This window comes from Clupea harengus, chromosome 11, assembly GCF_900700415.2.
Source record: "Clupea harengus chromosome 11, Ch_v2.0.2, whole genome shotgun sequence".
In the NCBI taxonomy this organism is placed as follows: domain Eukaryota; kingdom Metazoa; phylum Chordata; class Actinopteri; order Clupeiformes; family Clupeidae; genus Clupea; species Clupea harengus.
The window spans coordinates 16824624-16839883 of record NC_045162.1 but is presented as its reverse complement, the minus strand read 5'-3'; the positions used below and the strand labels follow the sequence as shown (position 1 = coordinate 16839883).

General features: G+C 45.1%; 1 protein-coding gene across 2 annotated transcripts in view; it reads left to right on the top strand.

Annotated features, from left to right (window-relative positions):
- Window positions 1-15260, top strand: part of cdk14 (cyclin-dependent kinase 14) — a 164909-nt gene that overhangs the window by 29311 nt on the left and 120338 nt on the right. The window contains exon 1 of one of the 2 annotated variants that reach the window (XM_031575760.2): window positions 8167-8583. The exons of the other annotated variant lie outside the window; for it this stretch is intronic. Coding sequence (XP_031431620.2) covers window positions 8275-8583 — 309 coding nt within the window. The 5' untranslated portion in view covers window positions 8167-8274. Of the gene's footprint in view, window positions 1-8166; window positions 8584-15260 lie in introns of those variants that run through there. 2 annotated transcript variants of the gene reach the window in all.

The following is a 15260-nucleotide window of genomic DNA, read 5'->3' as shown; positions in this document are numbered from 1 at the left end:
GGGAGGTGGGGGGAGGTGGGCTGAGGAGGGGGGCGTAGACTCACACTAATGGGCAGGGTTTGGAGAAGGTGACGTAGATAAGTCCCAAATGGTTGACTGTATGCCAGCACCGGCCTTGCAAGGTTCAGGATGATATTTAAAAGTGAAGATGAGTTCACATTTTCAACCCATAAAATGCAGATTTTTATAAAAATTGAATTGTGTCAATATTAACACCAGCATTGATGGCTTTCATCACAGTGCCGTCATATAGTTTAGTTTACAGCTGAAAAAGCCATGTAAAGGTGCAGTACCTCTTTAATCTCTCCTCGTCAACTCCCAACCCCTTCTCCCTACCACGCCCCAACTTCTCCACTCTCTGCTCCTGCGTTCTGCTCCCCCCCCCCCAGAAGAAGCCCTTGCCCTCCCCCAACAACCCCCAGGGTCGGCGTGTGTCGTCTCCGTATCCGGCCTCTCGCCTGGGAGGGTGTCGGATGTGCTGGCCTGAATTATGCATGATCCTGTTCCCTTTCAGGATTCTCCACCCACGGACTAGCGCCTTCTCTCAAAGCTCTCCTAGTTTTGTCTATAGTCTACTGTGTGTGTGTGTGTGTGTGTGTGTGTGTGTTTGTATGTCTCTCTCTCTGTGTGTGTCTGTGTGTGTGTGTGTGTGTGTGTGTGTGTGTGTGTGTGTGTGTGTGTGTGTGGGTGTGTGTGTGTGTGTGTGTGGGAGTGTGTGAGTGAGTGTGAGTGAATGTACATATACTGTGTGTAAGTGTATGTTCACGTGCAAGTGTCTGTGCATGCCTGTGTGCGACATCTGATTTGTCAGTGTCATCTTGACAGGATGTTCAGTACTGAACGTGTATGTGTGTGTTTGTGCATGTGAGGGTTTATGTGTGTGTGTGTCTGTGCATGTGAGGGTGTATGTGTGTGTGTTTGTGCATGTGAGGGTGTATGTGTGTGTGTGTTTGTGTGCAGAGGTGATGCTGCCTGAAGAGACGCACACAGACGTAACATGCACTGGGCCGGAAGAAAGAGTGGCAGATGGCCGGTGTCTCTCTCTCTCTCTGTTTTCCCCTTCACTCTCTCCGTCTTATTCGCTGTCTCATTCTCTCTGTCACTCTCTCCGTCGCTCTCATTCGCTGCCTCATTCTTTCTGTCACTCTCTACGTTGCTCTCATTCGCTGCCTCATTCGATGTCTCATTTTCTGTCACTCTCTCAGTCGCTCTCATTCACTCTCTTAGTCGCTCTCATTCATGGTCACTCTTTCTCTCCCATTTTAGTTTAACTGTGTCTGTCTGCAAACAGGTCCATTTAAACTATTCTAGTTTAATCTAAAGCTGAGGGAAGTGAAGAGTGTGTTTAAGTGTGTGTGTAATGTTGTTGTTTTTTCCCCCTCCTGACTTAATTAATACCACTGGTGTAATTGTATTCATCTTTAGTGGGTATGAGTTGATTTGACTTGGCTCATCAGCATCTTTCAAAACTACCTCACCCACAAGCATCATCCACAAACCTGGAACCACTGCAGTACCACCTAGGTTTACAGCAGCATTGTGGAGTTTTGCTCTAAAACTAGCAAGTCACCTAAAAGGCATGCAAACACCTTTTAAACACCACCAACAGCCCATTTGGCACTGATAAAAGCATGCTAATATTATAACTGGTGTCTTTTGGCAATATTGTTGGCAGTGACTTTTCTCACATTTTTGCGGGGGGTGTTCTAATCCGAACAACTGAACTCCTCAGTGCATAGCCTGGATGGCTAGTAGGAATGAGAGGTCAGTATCTGTCCTTCACATGACCATATACCATCTAAATGAAATTGAAGATAATAGTCATTGCTCATATGAACATACTTTTAAGAAGTGGCAAGTTGTTGCATATTGTTAGTTTAATAGACGAACAAAAGGAACAAAAGTCGACCGATGGCCAAATTGTTGCATAGAGTTAGTTTAATAGACCCAAACAAAAGGAACACGAGTCGACCGATGGCCAAGTAGTTCTTTTTTGGGGGGTGGGGGGGGCATATGTAAGGCACTAAATATTTGGATTAAAGGCTTTGCAGACTCATGTCAGAGTCCTGTTACAAATAATCGCAGTGGAAATTGGGTTAGCTGACCTGCTAAAACCCGATGAGCCTCGACGTGGCGTCTTGTTTCATTTAGGCCTGGTTTGGGCCCTGGCAGATGGGCTTCAAATCCCTCGCTGGTGCATGAGAAGCTGCTCTTTGATCACTATTACCCATGCAAATTTGATGATGTTATATTTATATGCTTAGGTCTATTATGAGCCGCGAGTAGCCTATCCGTCTGTAACAGCATCTATCGTTTGTCCAAAGGACCTTCTGTTAGCATGAAATTACTGCACTTCTTTATTTTACAGGAAGTGATAACATATAGCAGTTGTTCCCAAACTTTGTACAGTCCCGTACCCCTTCAGACATTCAAACTCTCCAGCTATGTACCCCCCCCCCCCCCGTTTAAAAAAAAAAGTTTTCCTTTTCATCTTTTAGGTGAATTCCGTTTTATTCGATTTCGGCTCATTTTGTTCACCCTGAGGTAGATTGATGGCTTAAAATGAGTGAATAATATGTGCCACAAGTGATCCAAACCTTGTAAGGTTTTGCCAGCCATCAACAGAACAGAAGACTAAAAAAACATTATTTGCAGGCGATTGGGAAGATGAGCGAATTCATTTTACAGGCTGTAGCGGAGGTGTGTGTGTCAACCATTGAACAGGGGGGCGTGGCCGGAGTGGAGTTCAGCACAGACGTGACATTTTCTCAGTGGTTTTGTTTTTTAATTAATGCTTGTTCATCGTTGCGCTTGTTGTTGTGTTTATTAGAAAGAAATACAGCCTTGCAGGGCAAAATACAGGGGAATTTGGGCGATTTTGATGCACAAAATGATGTTTCTGTCTGAAAGTTGCAATTCTGTTTCAAAGGGTACATTCCGCGAATTCCGTCCATTTTCCGTTATCGCGGACATTTTCTCCCCGCGTACCCCCTGAACCGCTTTGCATACCCCTGGGGGTACGCGTACCCCAGTTTGGGAACCGAGGACATATAGTATACATTCTGTAATATGAGTATGTATGCGTGAGTATGTACAGTGGTGGCCAGTTTTTCTCAGTTGCTTTGGTACATTTCTCAAATCATCCTTAACATTTTCACAACAGTTAGTGCCTTTCTCGAAACAATTCGTACAAACAGAACCACACAATGTATTACCAGCGAAAGCCTGTTACTTGCTCAAAACCCATAGTTTATGTCTTAAAAGTAAATATTTATGTCAGTGAACATGTCAGTGCCATCAGAATGGAAAGTACTTGAGTCATTGTTTTAAAACAAGACAATCAAAATGCTCAGTCATGTTATCACGTCTCTTTCACTAACAATGACTGATCATTTTCACTTGTGTCCAACTGAGTTGAATGCTGTCCATGTCACTAATTTCAACACAAGTTTCCAGGTGGTTGTATAGTGTACAAATGTAGTAGAAGGATGTAGAGTATCACCTGAAAGAAACTGGACAAAACCCTAATTCACAACCTGCTAACAAACCACAGGACAATCATCCTGCATGCCACAAACATTATCTGTGAATCAAGTCATTTTACAGGATTTATGATCATAGACTTGTACCATAACCTTCATTCCAAAAAGAACCTCCTTACTGGCTAATGCAATGACAAAAGGACTAGCAGTAAATAAAAGTAATCAACAGTTTTTTAAGGCCATGACACCATTCCCTAATGGTGTTGGTGTGGCAAAAGATTCCATTGACCCAAATGACAACACATAGTAATTGGCATGCTTACAAAACCTCTCGCACTCTGAGGGATGACATCACTGATTCCCAGGAGGGTAAGATGTTGTGTGCTGTTATGCCTGATGGTGAAATATGACTGGACACCTTGTTTTCTGACATAAGGACAATAATGTTAGTGTATATTTCCCTCATTCTGACCTGGCATGACATTTTAGACACCTTTCTTGCATTTGGACATATTGACTCAAGCAAGTCATTTCTTGAATTAGCAAACAAGAAAACATGGTGTCACTGAAACTGATTAAATATATGCTTGACAAACAATGATAAATGGTTGAACAATTTTGCCATTTTGGGGGATATGACCATTCAGCAGAGAACTTGCATAATACATTTTGATCAACATGATTCATGCAATTGATAAAGCAGGCAGCAAACAATAGCACAAACTCATTTGCAAGAATGTATCAAAGCATTTACAATTTTTCCAAAACAGAGTTACAAATTGCTTTCACGAGGTTGAACAAGTAGTTTTGATCATTTTAGGTCTGATCTGAGAAGTGTAACAAAGCGACTGAACAAAAATGAGCTATAGACATTTCCATAATTCAGTGTTTTTCATAAATGTAATGGATTTGTGTCACCGACCATCAATTACTTATTTCATAATTTCTTGTTATAAATGAACCAGAAGAATACTCAAGGATTATTGTTGTAATAATGGGTAAATTGCGTATTGTTGTGACAATGGTGCGTGGCTGCAAATGACTGTAAAATGCAGCGACTACACCACAGCGAGGACACCTGCAGCTGCTGTCCCATTTGCCATAACATTTGGCTTTATTAATTTCACACAAGGCCCAAACAAAAGAATTGTTAAATGTAATGTCTGTAATGTAATGTTGGATCGACTAAATCAAACTTTATCAGGCACTTAAAAACCCAGATAGGTCTGTCACTTGGAAGTGTAAAAGTTAATGTTAGCACCCATGGATGGTTACAAAACATGTTTTGCTCAGCACCAGCTATCTATCGTTAGCTTGCTGCTAGTTTTGTAGCTAAGGGAGGTTAACTTGATTAGATTAGATTAGGCATTTGCTGAATATTTTGAAAAGATGAGTATGTTTGCTTGTCACTCATGTTCAGCAACAGACAAGTGAGTCCTTTCTTCTTCAGTAGCCTCTTGGTACATCCTTAACTTTTTCCGTATTTCAATTCAACAAGGCTCCAAGTGTTTGTTGAAGAATATTGTAGCAGGATGCAGAAAATCAGTTGAGACTGGGCAGTATAGCAACCAATACAACCCGTTCATAATAATGGGACAATCTTGCATGCCACATAAATTCATAAATAAGTAATATCATCCTAGATGTTTCTCATATTTCCTCTCTGGCTTGGTGACCTATGAGATTTTACACTCATGTTTTCCCTTTCAACAAATGAAATCAATCCTCATCAATTCTAGATGACTAATTTAACTCATTTGCATTATACCTAGATGTTTTTGGGGTAAGACTAAACAGCAGACGATTTTACATAGCCTAGCATGAATGTGCAAAAGCATTTCCCAAATGTCCAAAAGAATGAGAAATTGCTGTTATGACATGCACAAGTGAATAGATTTTACTTCTTATCTGAGAAATGTACCGAAGCAACTGAGAAAAACTGTAAGTAGGACCGTAATACGTATGCTATAGCTGTATGTTCATGTTCCAAGGTAAAATTCAGTTATTAACTTTAAAGAAAAGCTGTCATTGTGCATTTATTTTTCATACTGTATTCCATTGGCCTGTTTAAAGTGGTCATGTACCAAAAAAACCACGATTTCATGCTGATATTGTACGGTAATAGATAAATGAGTACAGTACAGGCTTTGAATTCCTTACATATAGCTATGTCGTGTTCTAAGCCGACTGGATGGCATGCAGCAGATGAGAGAACACTCATTACAGCCAAAAAGACCGGAGCCTTGACTTGGACTTGTGACAAAAGACTTGTGAGCACCTCTGGTCAATGGGGAAGTATTCATGTCTTGATTTGAGGCAGACCTTGAACCGTAACCCTGCTCCTAAATGAAGAGTGTGTAGAGCCTCGTGTTACAAAGACACTCTTGGCTTTGTGCTTCCGTGCTGAAAGCCTCTGGCCCAGTGGAGGGTCTGAAAGCAGAAGTGGAGGATGCAGCGCCGTGAAGCTTTTACACAGCACCATAGAGGAATTTAGCCTAAATGGCAGCCCACTTATCAGTCAAGGTCATGTGTTTTTGAACGGGAGATACCAGTTATCTGTACTCAGCTGTGTGTTAAAGGGATTTGGCTCATGCTCCTGAATCTTCCACCCCCCACACACACACACCCTCTCCCATCATCCACCCCTACCCCATGTGACCCTCCCCATCAGACACCCCTAACCTCCTCCAGCCGTGGCAGATAAGGCTTTTTCTTCCCACCCCAAATCACCTCTTGCCACAGCTGTAGAGATAAGCCCATTTATCAGGGTGAGGAGGCCCATTGTCAACAACTCAAGGGTCCATTCACTCCACAAGACAGATAACTAACCTCATACGCCACTCATTTCGGCTCTAACTAGAGCGGTTGCAGGCCACATCATGTGGATAGTTGGACACTATTACGCTTGGAGACAAGGGACAATGGACCCTGGAGAAATGTCTTCTTAACTTTTTGAGGTCGAATGTCTTTATTTTACAGTAACAGTTTGTTGAACCCTGCATCATAAGACTGACATATCTATGTCATCGACATGTTATGACAGATGCCCTGTCCTATGACTAGTCATCTAATGATTTAACAGTGTCATGTTGCCAATATTGGGTCATTATGCCTCTTTTAGATACCATAGCAGCTTATGCGACACCTCATTTAGATACCATAGCAGCTTGTACTACACCTATCCTAAATACCATAGCAGCTTATGCTAGACCTCTCTTAGATACAATAGAAGCTTGTGCTACACCTCTCTTAGATACCATAGAAGCTTATGCTACACCTCTCTTAGATACCATAGAAGCTTATACTACACCTCTCTTAGATACCATAGCAGCTTAGCAGAACAACACATTGTCATGACAATTACTGATTATGGTGACAAAATGCTTGTACATCACTGGGCATGATAGCTACTTAAAAAACATGCAAAATAACAGAGCACATGTCCATCCCTGACCAAAGATGGACAGTTCACTTCACTTGGTCCCCGGGCGCTACAAGCTGCCCACTGCTCCTGGGGGGTCCTGGGGGGAGGAAGGACAGTCCAGGATGGGAAAAAGCAGAAAATAAATTCACCGCGACCTCAGGCTTACCTGCGTGTGTGTGTGTGTGTGTGTCCTGTGTCGCCTCCATATATGCACGTGTGTGTTCCAGTGTGTCGTGTGTGCCATTAAAAACCTGACAAAGGTCTTAATTATATTTAAGACAGCATATGCCATCTGCCTTGACATGATCATGACATTGCTTTGGTAGTCTAATGACACATGGTTCAGTACCCAGGCATTCATCATAGCCAACCCTTCACATGTGTGCCATCAGTCTATATTTAAACACGCAGTCTACAGTCATGGGTCTCATTTGTAAAGATGCACTATGCAGATAAATAAAATCCCATGTTCATAAGCGTGTTTAATTGCTAATTTGGTGTGGTTTACATAAATGAGCTGGGCCTTGGGCCCTTCACTGTCACTGCAGGGTGGTGTGTGATAGGACTGCTTACTGTGTGGATATATTAGGGAGGCTTGAGCTCCCAGCACTTAAGGAGTGTCTGACTGCCTCTCTGTTGTTGTTGTTGATGCCACTCACTCAAAGCAGGATTAATGAGCTCGCAGCAGGCCAAGGTTTCATATTTCAACCGAGTCGAGGCTGCGCTGAGCAAATCGATAGCTCCTTTCAGAGAGGGAGAGAGAGAGAGAGAGAGAGAGAGAGAGAGGGAGAGGGAAATAGAGAGGGTGAGAGAGAGATAGAGGGAAATACTGAGGGTGTGTGAGAGAGAGAGAGCTGAACTGTGTGTCATATGTTGTCTTAGCTAACATACACCTGCTGAAACATGCAAACACACACACACACACACACACACACACACACACACACACACACACACACACACACACACACACACACACGTACAGCTCCATGGATGCTACCAGTGCTGCTGAAACACAGGCATGCTCGCAAACACACACAGACACACACACACGCACACACACACACATGTAAACACACGCACACATACACACACACGCACACACACACACACACACACACACACACACAGCTGCACGGATGCTGCCATTGCTGCTGCAGACGCTACTGCTGTCTGTATTTGCTTCCTCAAACTCTAGCTGGCCTGTACCATCTCAGCAAGCAGAGGGGGGGTTGTCACTACTCCCCATTCAGTCCTGCATACCCAGAGGACCTGTGGGCACACTGCCAAATTCCACGCTCACACTCCCCCATTTCCCTGCTCCGTCTGGGGGATGCAGTCGCGCCACATGCCACCCTCCTCTGACGGATGTGTGACGCATCGTTCCGAAAGGCTCCCCCCTCCCGATCTCTCTGTCCCTCCATGTTAGTACGGTCTTTCCATTCCCTCCCTACCAGGGCAGCAAGAGAGCGAGCGAGCGAGCAAGAGAGAGAGAGAGAGGGAGGGAGGGAAAGAGTGAGCGATAGAGAGAGAGTGAATGAGAGAGAGAGAGAGAGAGAGGGATATGTTTTGAGTTGGTTTTTTGCTTGCCGTGTGAGTGATTGGTCTGAATGGGTTTCGCCTGCACTCGTGAGGCGTGAAGGTGGGCTGCTTCTTGCTAACGGTGCCGGCAATAAGGTAAGACAGCGCCGAGGTTAGCTTTGATTTTCCTCTCCTCTCCTCCCTACCCATCCATCCCTTTCTCTCTCTCTCTCTCTCTCTCACACACACACGGCGTGCAAGCATGGTAGATCGGCAGAAACAGCTGTCTCTTGACACACACTCACAATCACACACAGAGATGGCACAAACACACACTCTCCGCACAGCTGGAGGTGAGTGATTGAGCCTACTATGAAGAGATCATGGTATGGGATGCCTGTGCATTTCTGAACGTGTGTGTGTGTGCTGACACAGTGACACTGGTGTGTGTGTGTGAGTATTTCTCTGTGTTTATTACAGTGACACTGGTGTGTGTGTGTGAGTATTTCTCTGTGTTTATTACGGCGTGTACGTGTGTGTGTGTCTGCAGGCCAGCCCACCTGAGACTGACACAGGAAGGGGAGGATGTTTTTTAATGTTGAGCAGTGTGTGTGTGTGAGTGTGTGTTGGTTTGAGAGAGAAAGGGGTGTGTTGACACTCTTTCTGCAACATGGAAACTGCAGAGAGGCATCTTTGTGTGTGTGTGAGTGTGTGTGTGTGTTACATTGTGGAAGGTGACTCTGCTTGTTTTTGGCGCTGTTTAAACAGCCAGCCCCTGTCATTTTTCTTTCCCTCCATTCCAATCCCTCCTTCCTGTCTTGTTCTCTCCCTTTTCTCTCTCTCTCTCTCTCTCTCTCTCTCTCACTCCCTCTCTGTCTCGTGAGGGTGCGATGGATGGATGGGGTGGCGGGCTCAGCATACGCTCGGCTTCCTGCCCTCAGGGAGCGTCTTGTCACGGGCTCCTCCAGGGGAGGAGAGTAGGAGGGAGAGATAGAGAGAGAGAGAGAGAGATAGAGAGAGAGCAGGGGAGAGCGGGAGAGAGGGAGAGAGAGGAAGAGCAGCAGGAGGAGGAAGGAGTGCTGTGGGAAGAAGCAGGCCACTCTCCCATCTGTGAGTTAACGCCTCATGGAGCTCCTCTGAGACTCTCGTTCACTCTCACTCTCACTCCCTCTCTCTCTCTCTCTCTCTTTGTCTCTCTCTGTTTTTCACTCTCACTCCCTCACTCTCTCTCTCGTTGTTTTTCTCAGTCTGCAACTCTTTCTTTCTCCATCTCTTTCTCTCTCTCTCTCACCGTCATTGTGTACTCACTGCTCCGCCAGCACGTCACGTCATCAGCCTTCAGGGCGGACGCCCGTGTGCTGGACCGCTGGGGGCTTAAGTCGAGGAGCTTACAGGGGGGTTAAGATGACACCGGGGAGAGCTGGCATCTGGACACTCAGCCAGGTCCAGAGGACCAGAGGAGGCTGAGAGGGAAGCGGTGCTGTGCTGGGGCCTGGCTCAGATGAGATTGCTCACCGGGGTTACGGGTGTTAGATGGAGCTGAACTGGGGCACAACTTAAGGACCTGCCTGGCATGTGCTGTTCAGGCATAGATGACAAGGAATTATTAATGTTAATGTAGTATATGCAATTATATCTAGGAAAAGGCTTCCCCAAACAACTCAGCTGGAATGACATGGTCCACCGCCATTACAGAAAGCAGTCAGCTATGGTTTCCCTGGCCTGTCTGCCAAGTGGAACTAAGACATCAGTAGACCAGAATGGAGGGGGTGGGTAGGAGGGAGGGATAGGTCTGAAAGCATTAGCGCAGCCATAATGCTATTTTAGTTCTATGGTTCTCATCTTCTCAGTTACATCACCGTGGTTCCCTCCTTAACTCATCCTGATGCATGATGGGATATTGGCTGTATGGTTTGCTACCCTAAGGCTGTTTTGACAGTTTAGTCATTGTTGTTTGAACAGTGTAGGGCACAAAGATTTCACTAAACCTTTGTTGAATGCATAGCACATCCCTGACTGTCTACTCCGGATAGACTACTGATGTGTACTATGTCATCAGTCTGTGTGTTGTCATACATATCTGAACCATAACTCCCCATTTACCCAGTGGGATGCTGTATCTGTTTGTGTGTTTGTGTGTGTGTGTGTGTGTGTGTGTGTGTGTGTGTGTGTGTGTGTGTGGTCTAAAGAGGCTTCTCTTAGTTTGAAGATATTTATAAGCGCAACCATCACTGTATCTTTATGTGCATAATTTAGATTGGAGGAGGGAAACAGTGCTTAATGGTCACGGGTACACAAACTCTTAATTGCGCCCGCATCTTCTATGCGTGCATGGCATTATGCAAACGATGCCGCAGTGGAGAGCTGAGACTCGGTTGCCTGCTCCTCTGGTTGTTTTCTGTGGCCTTCAGCAAAACAAACTCCACATGACAGAGGACAGGGCTAGTTCTGCTTGAATCTTCCCGGCTTCTTTGAGATCCTCTCAGATCCTGATCCACGCCTGTCCCGCTTTACTGACTTCAATCCACCTGACCAACCATCACACAGTGTCATTTGTGCACTTTTTCACCAATACTCACCAATACTTGGCGTTTCACTGGTTTGACTAACCATTTCTGACCTATACGCCATTCCATCTGTTAAGAACACTAACACAGGTAGATGTGGCGACTAAAGGTAGATATGGCGCTGAAAGGTAGATATGGTGCTTAAAGGTGGATATGGTGCTTAAAGGTGGATATGGGGCTTAAAGGTAGATATGGTGCTTAAAGGTGGATATGGTGCTTAAATATAACCTGTGGATTAGATGCAGTGACTTTTTTATGGTGAAACATCAGATCCTTCAAGTGTACTCAAAACCCTCTTCCCTCTTGTAGGGTGTCCACCCTGTTTACCCAGATGGGATCTTAGAGCTGAGCTGACTCTAGTCGCTAGAGTGGATTTTCAAAATTATTTCCCCTATTTTGATGTGACAGACTAAGTGTTGTTTTGAATCACTGCACACACATGGAAAACATACGGTCAGTTAATGTTTCCGCATTAGCCACGACTCATATAAATCCTGAACACATCTACACATGGCGAATTAGTATGCAACACACAGTGTATGTTGGTCAGGCAGCAACACGAATACTTTTCAGAGTTGATCATCAAAATAGACATTCTAGTAATACTGGGACAGGTAGCAACCCTTGTTTCACCTCTATCAATCTGCTGAGCCTGATACATGGGACCCACCCACCTACAACCACACACACACACACACACACGACCGCACACACAGATTGTGCTGTCTAACCCTCTGCTTTTCAGATCAAAGTAAATGTCCTCTGACCAATTTATGGATTTCCTCTCTGAAGTTCCGACATTGGAGGCACTTATAAAGAAATAACAAAAAAAAGCTCTCAAGTATAATGAACGGCAGTAAGTCACTGAGACTTCAGAAATTACTCCAGCCGAGTCTACGCCACCTTCAGTCACTCAGCCCCCAGTGCTGCAGGACTTTCAGTTCACCTCTTAGAACCAATTGTGTTCTCAGAATACCAAAGATTTCAGTTCACCTCTTAGAACTCATTGTGTACTCCGAATATCAAAGACTGGCCCTCTGCCACACTCCCCAAGCCGGTGCTGAAGCCCTTGTCATCTCTTTGGGACGAGAGCGGAGAGCACTGGAGATTTGGTCGCTGGTCCTGCCGGAATGCTCCCTTGTGGAGAGTTGGCTCTCAGAGACGTGTCCTAATCCTCAGTGGCACTCCCGGCCAGCCAGTGGTCGGGACGGCTGCCAATTTAGTCATTAATACTCCCTGACCACTTCTCCTTGTGAAATCTGTGCCAATCTCTCTCTCTCTCTCTCTCTCTCTCTCTCTCTCCCTCCCTCCCTCCCTTCCAGTCCTGGACATTCTCTGGACTTACACAGTGGCAGAAGGAAATTTATGCATTCCCTTGTTACACAGAGCTCTTTGGAGTGGAGGCACTTAGAAGGGGACTTTAGATCAATTATATCAGAGTGCACTGGAAGAGCCCATGGGCTTAAAGGGCCGAGCAAGGCGCTAACAGTGTCAAGGACGAGGGTTCACTTCCTACAGGAGGGCAAACACTTAATTAAATGTACGCCTGCGTGATGTGAATGGCAAGGCTCTCTGTCTTTGCTGTCTGTAGGCATCAGTGAAATGACTGGACAGGCATGGTGGTGGCCTGTATCCCTCTTGATGACTGCTGCTTGCATTGCACTTGTCACTGGGTCAGCTGTGACGTTGGACTTGGGCCCCCAGCATCGTGGGGATGAGCTTTGCCTCTTCCTCTGCTGGTCCTGAAAGTAATGATGTCTCCCTCGTCTCTTAGTAGTGTAATAAACTCTCTGATCTGCTTTTCCCATCATAACTGCATATTTTAGCCCTCTCATCATTGCTAATATGACTCTTAGGGTATGGGTGTGTTTCGTAACACATGCAAAGCCTAATTTTCAATGCAAACCTCGATGATGACAACATTATCGTTGTCTCTCTAGACATGCTTGCACTCTAAAGCACACACTGATTTGAGACTAATACGAAGTCATGGTTTTAGTGGAGCAGTTGAGATTTTCCATGACACTTAACATTTCACCAGGAGGCTTTCAGTGAGTATGGCAGATTTATGCAGCCTATACCTGCATGAGTTACTCTGCATCTGAACTTTAGAGGGTGAGCTGGTTGTGGCGTCCCTCATAAAAGCTTCAGTGTGAGGGTCTGGTCTCTGGCACAGCCCCTCTCTGGCACTGGGTATTGGGCTTCACTCATCCCACAGGGTCTAATGATGCAGGCAGACTCATATCCGCAGCTGTGGCTGGATCTATCACTGTGCCAGGGCACCAAGATGAATTTGGAGAGGAATAAGAATGAAAGCTTGGTGGTGTAGGATTGGTTTGTGTGTGTCTGGGCGGCACTTTTTCATGACACGTGGGGGGCGGCACGAGCACTTAAAAAAAAAAAAAAAATCATCTGGGCGAAGCGTTTTTCTATTATCGATCATATCACTGTGAAGTGAATTGGCAAATTGGCGCCCCCTGCAGCTGCAGGCGCACCTGCTCGCTAAGAAGGTGCAGTGCACAGATCCTGTGTGAGAAGGGGGAAGGGGAGGGGGCGCGGGGGACAGTTCAGCTCTGGGTCTCCCAAATGGAACTTGTTAGGTTGGAATTTTCCTCTGCTAAAGTAATCAACTAAGCCTACATGATTATAGGCATACTCATTATTCACATTATTGTCATTGACAGTACCGGCTTACTTTCACCACTGATGTTATGCTAGACAGGCAAGTTATCTCTGTTTAAAACTAGCTAACGTTAGCTATTCACTAGCTGCGCTAGCTAGCTAGACAGTTATCTTAACGTTCACGTTGTCATGTTAATCCATTATTAAACTGAGCATATCGATTGTTAATCCATTAACAGAATGGCCGATGTTTGACACTGTCCGATAACCGACATAGCTATGCTAGGACACTGCCCTCTCAGGGACAGGGTAATGCTAGTTAATAAACTAATACACGTAGGTCTACATATCAGTGCCTCTCCAGATGAGTTAAATTAACTGAAGGTAAATTAATGTAATCTTTCCCTGCGGTGCATGAAAAATACTGGTATGGGATGTTGTTATCTGCAATCGTGATGACCGTGAGATGAGGCTTCTCCCTCTTGCACTGTAAATTCTCGCCTCCAATTTAAGCTTGTCATCCATCATATCTAGTTTAAGTTTACATTTTGTACATATCCCTCCATTGCATAATGAAGTCCCTTTTGAAGGCTTCTAAACGAAATCAGGTCCTTCTGTCTGCAAAAGTTGCCTAGAGCCTCTTGGGATATCATTTTGACACTGATAGCTGCCATTGTGAACTCTAGTCAGCTCCTATAGTTTGTCCGAGTTAGCAACAGTAACTAAGGGGGGGGGGGGGGGGGGGGCTTAGAGATAGGTCAATTGAGGAATTTACGTTTGTCTTTCACTTATATTGTTATAATAAAAATAAAAAATAAATAAAAATTTAAGATTTTGTTTTTTCCGGCGGGAGGGGGTGGGGGGCGCTCGGAGGGGGTCTCGCCCGGGGCGTAATTCCATGTAGAACCGCCACTGTGTGTGTGTGTGTGTGTGGGGGGTGCTTCAATCTCTAGATGCCCTTCCTTAGATAGATGTGCATGGAATCTTCTTTGTCTTTCAGCCGCCTCTTTTATTTTCTTGTTATTGTTAGGTATCATTCATTAAACAGGGACTATGAGCCCGAAACCGGAGTGCGAAATTGCAGCGACTGAAGAGCTGTTGAGCAGGGTGTGTACAGAGTGGCCGAGGAGGAATGTGTTTCTGGTTCAGCCTAGGAGGTGAGGGAGTTAAATCAGTGGGATTGCTGTGGACCTGGTCTGACAGTCGACTCATTGGGGGAGCGCAGATGTTAACAGCCACCTCACAGCCACAAACAAAGATCTATGGATAGAGAGACAGAGAGAGAGTGAGAGAGAGAGTGAGAAAGAGAGAGAGATTGGCAAATTCAGTCAAATAACTCCCAGCAGGCAGCAGTGACAAAGACAGCAAATGTAAGTGAAGACAAAGAGAAGCGGAGCTCAGAGATAAAGAGGGAGAGAGAGAGAGAGAGAGGGAGGAAGAGAGAGTGATATGCGGTTTTGGAGTGTGGATTCGTTTGAGCTTTCATACCACACCTGCTCACCTGAACACGACTGAAACTATCATTCATTAATTGAGTATGCCTGGTTGCCTAGTTGATATGATAGCTAAATTGCTAGCTACATAAATAAACCTTTTAATGACCGGTTTAAATGGCAAAGTTCCCTTTGCATGAAATGATAGCTA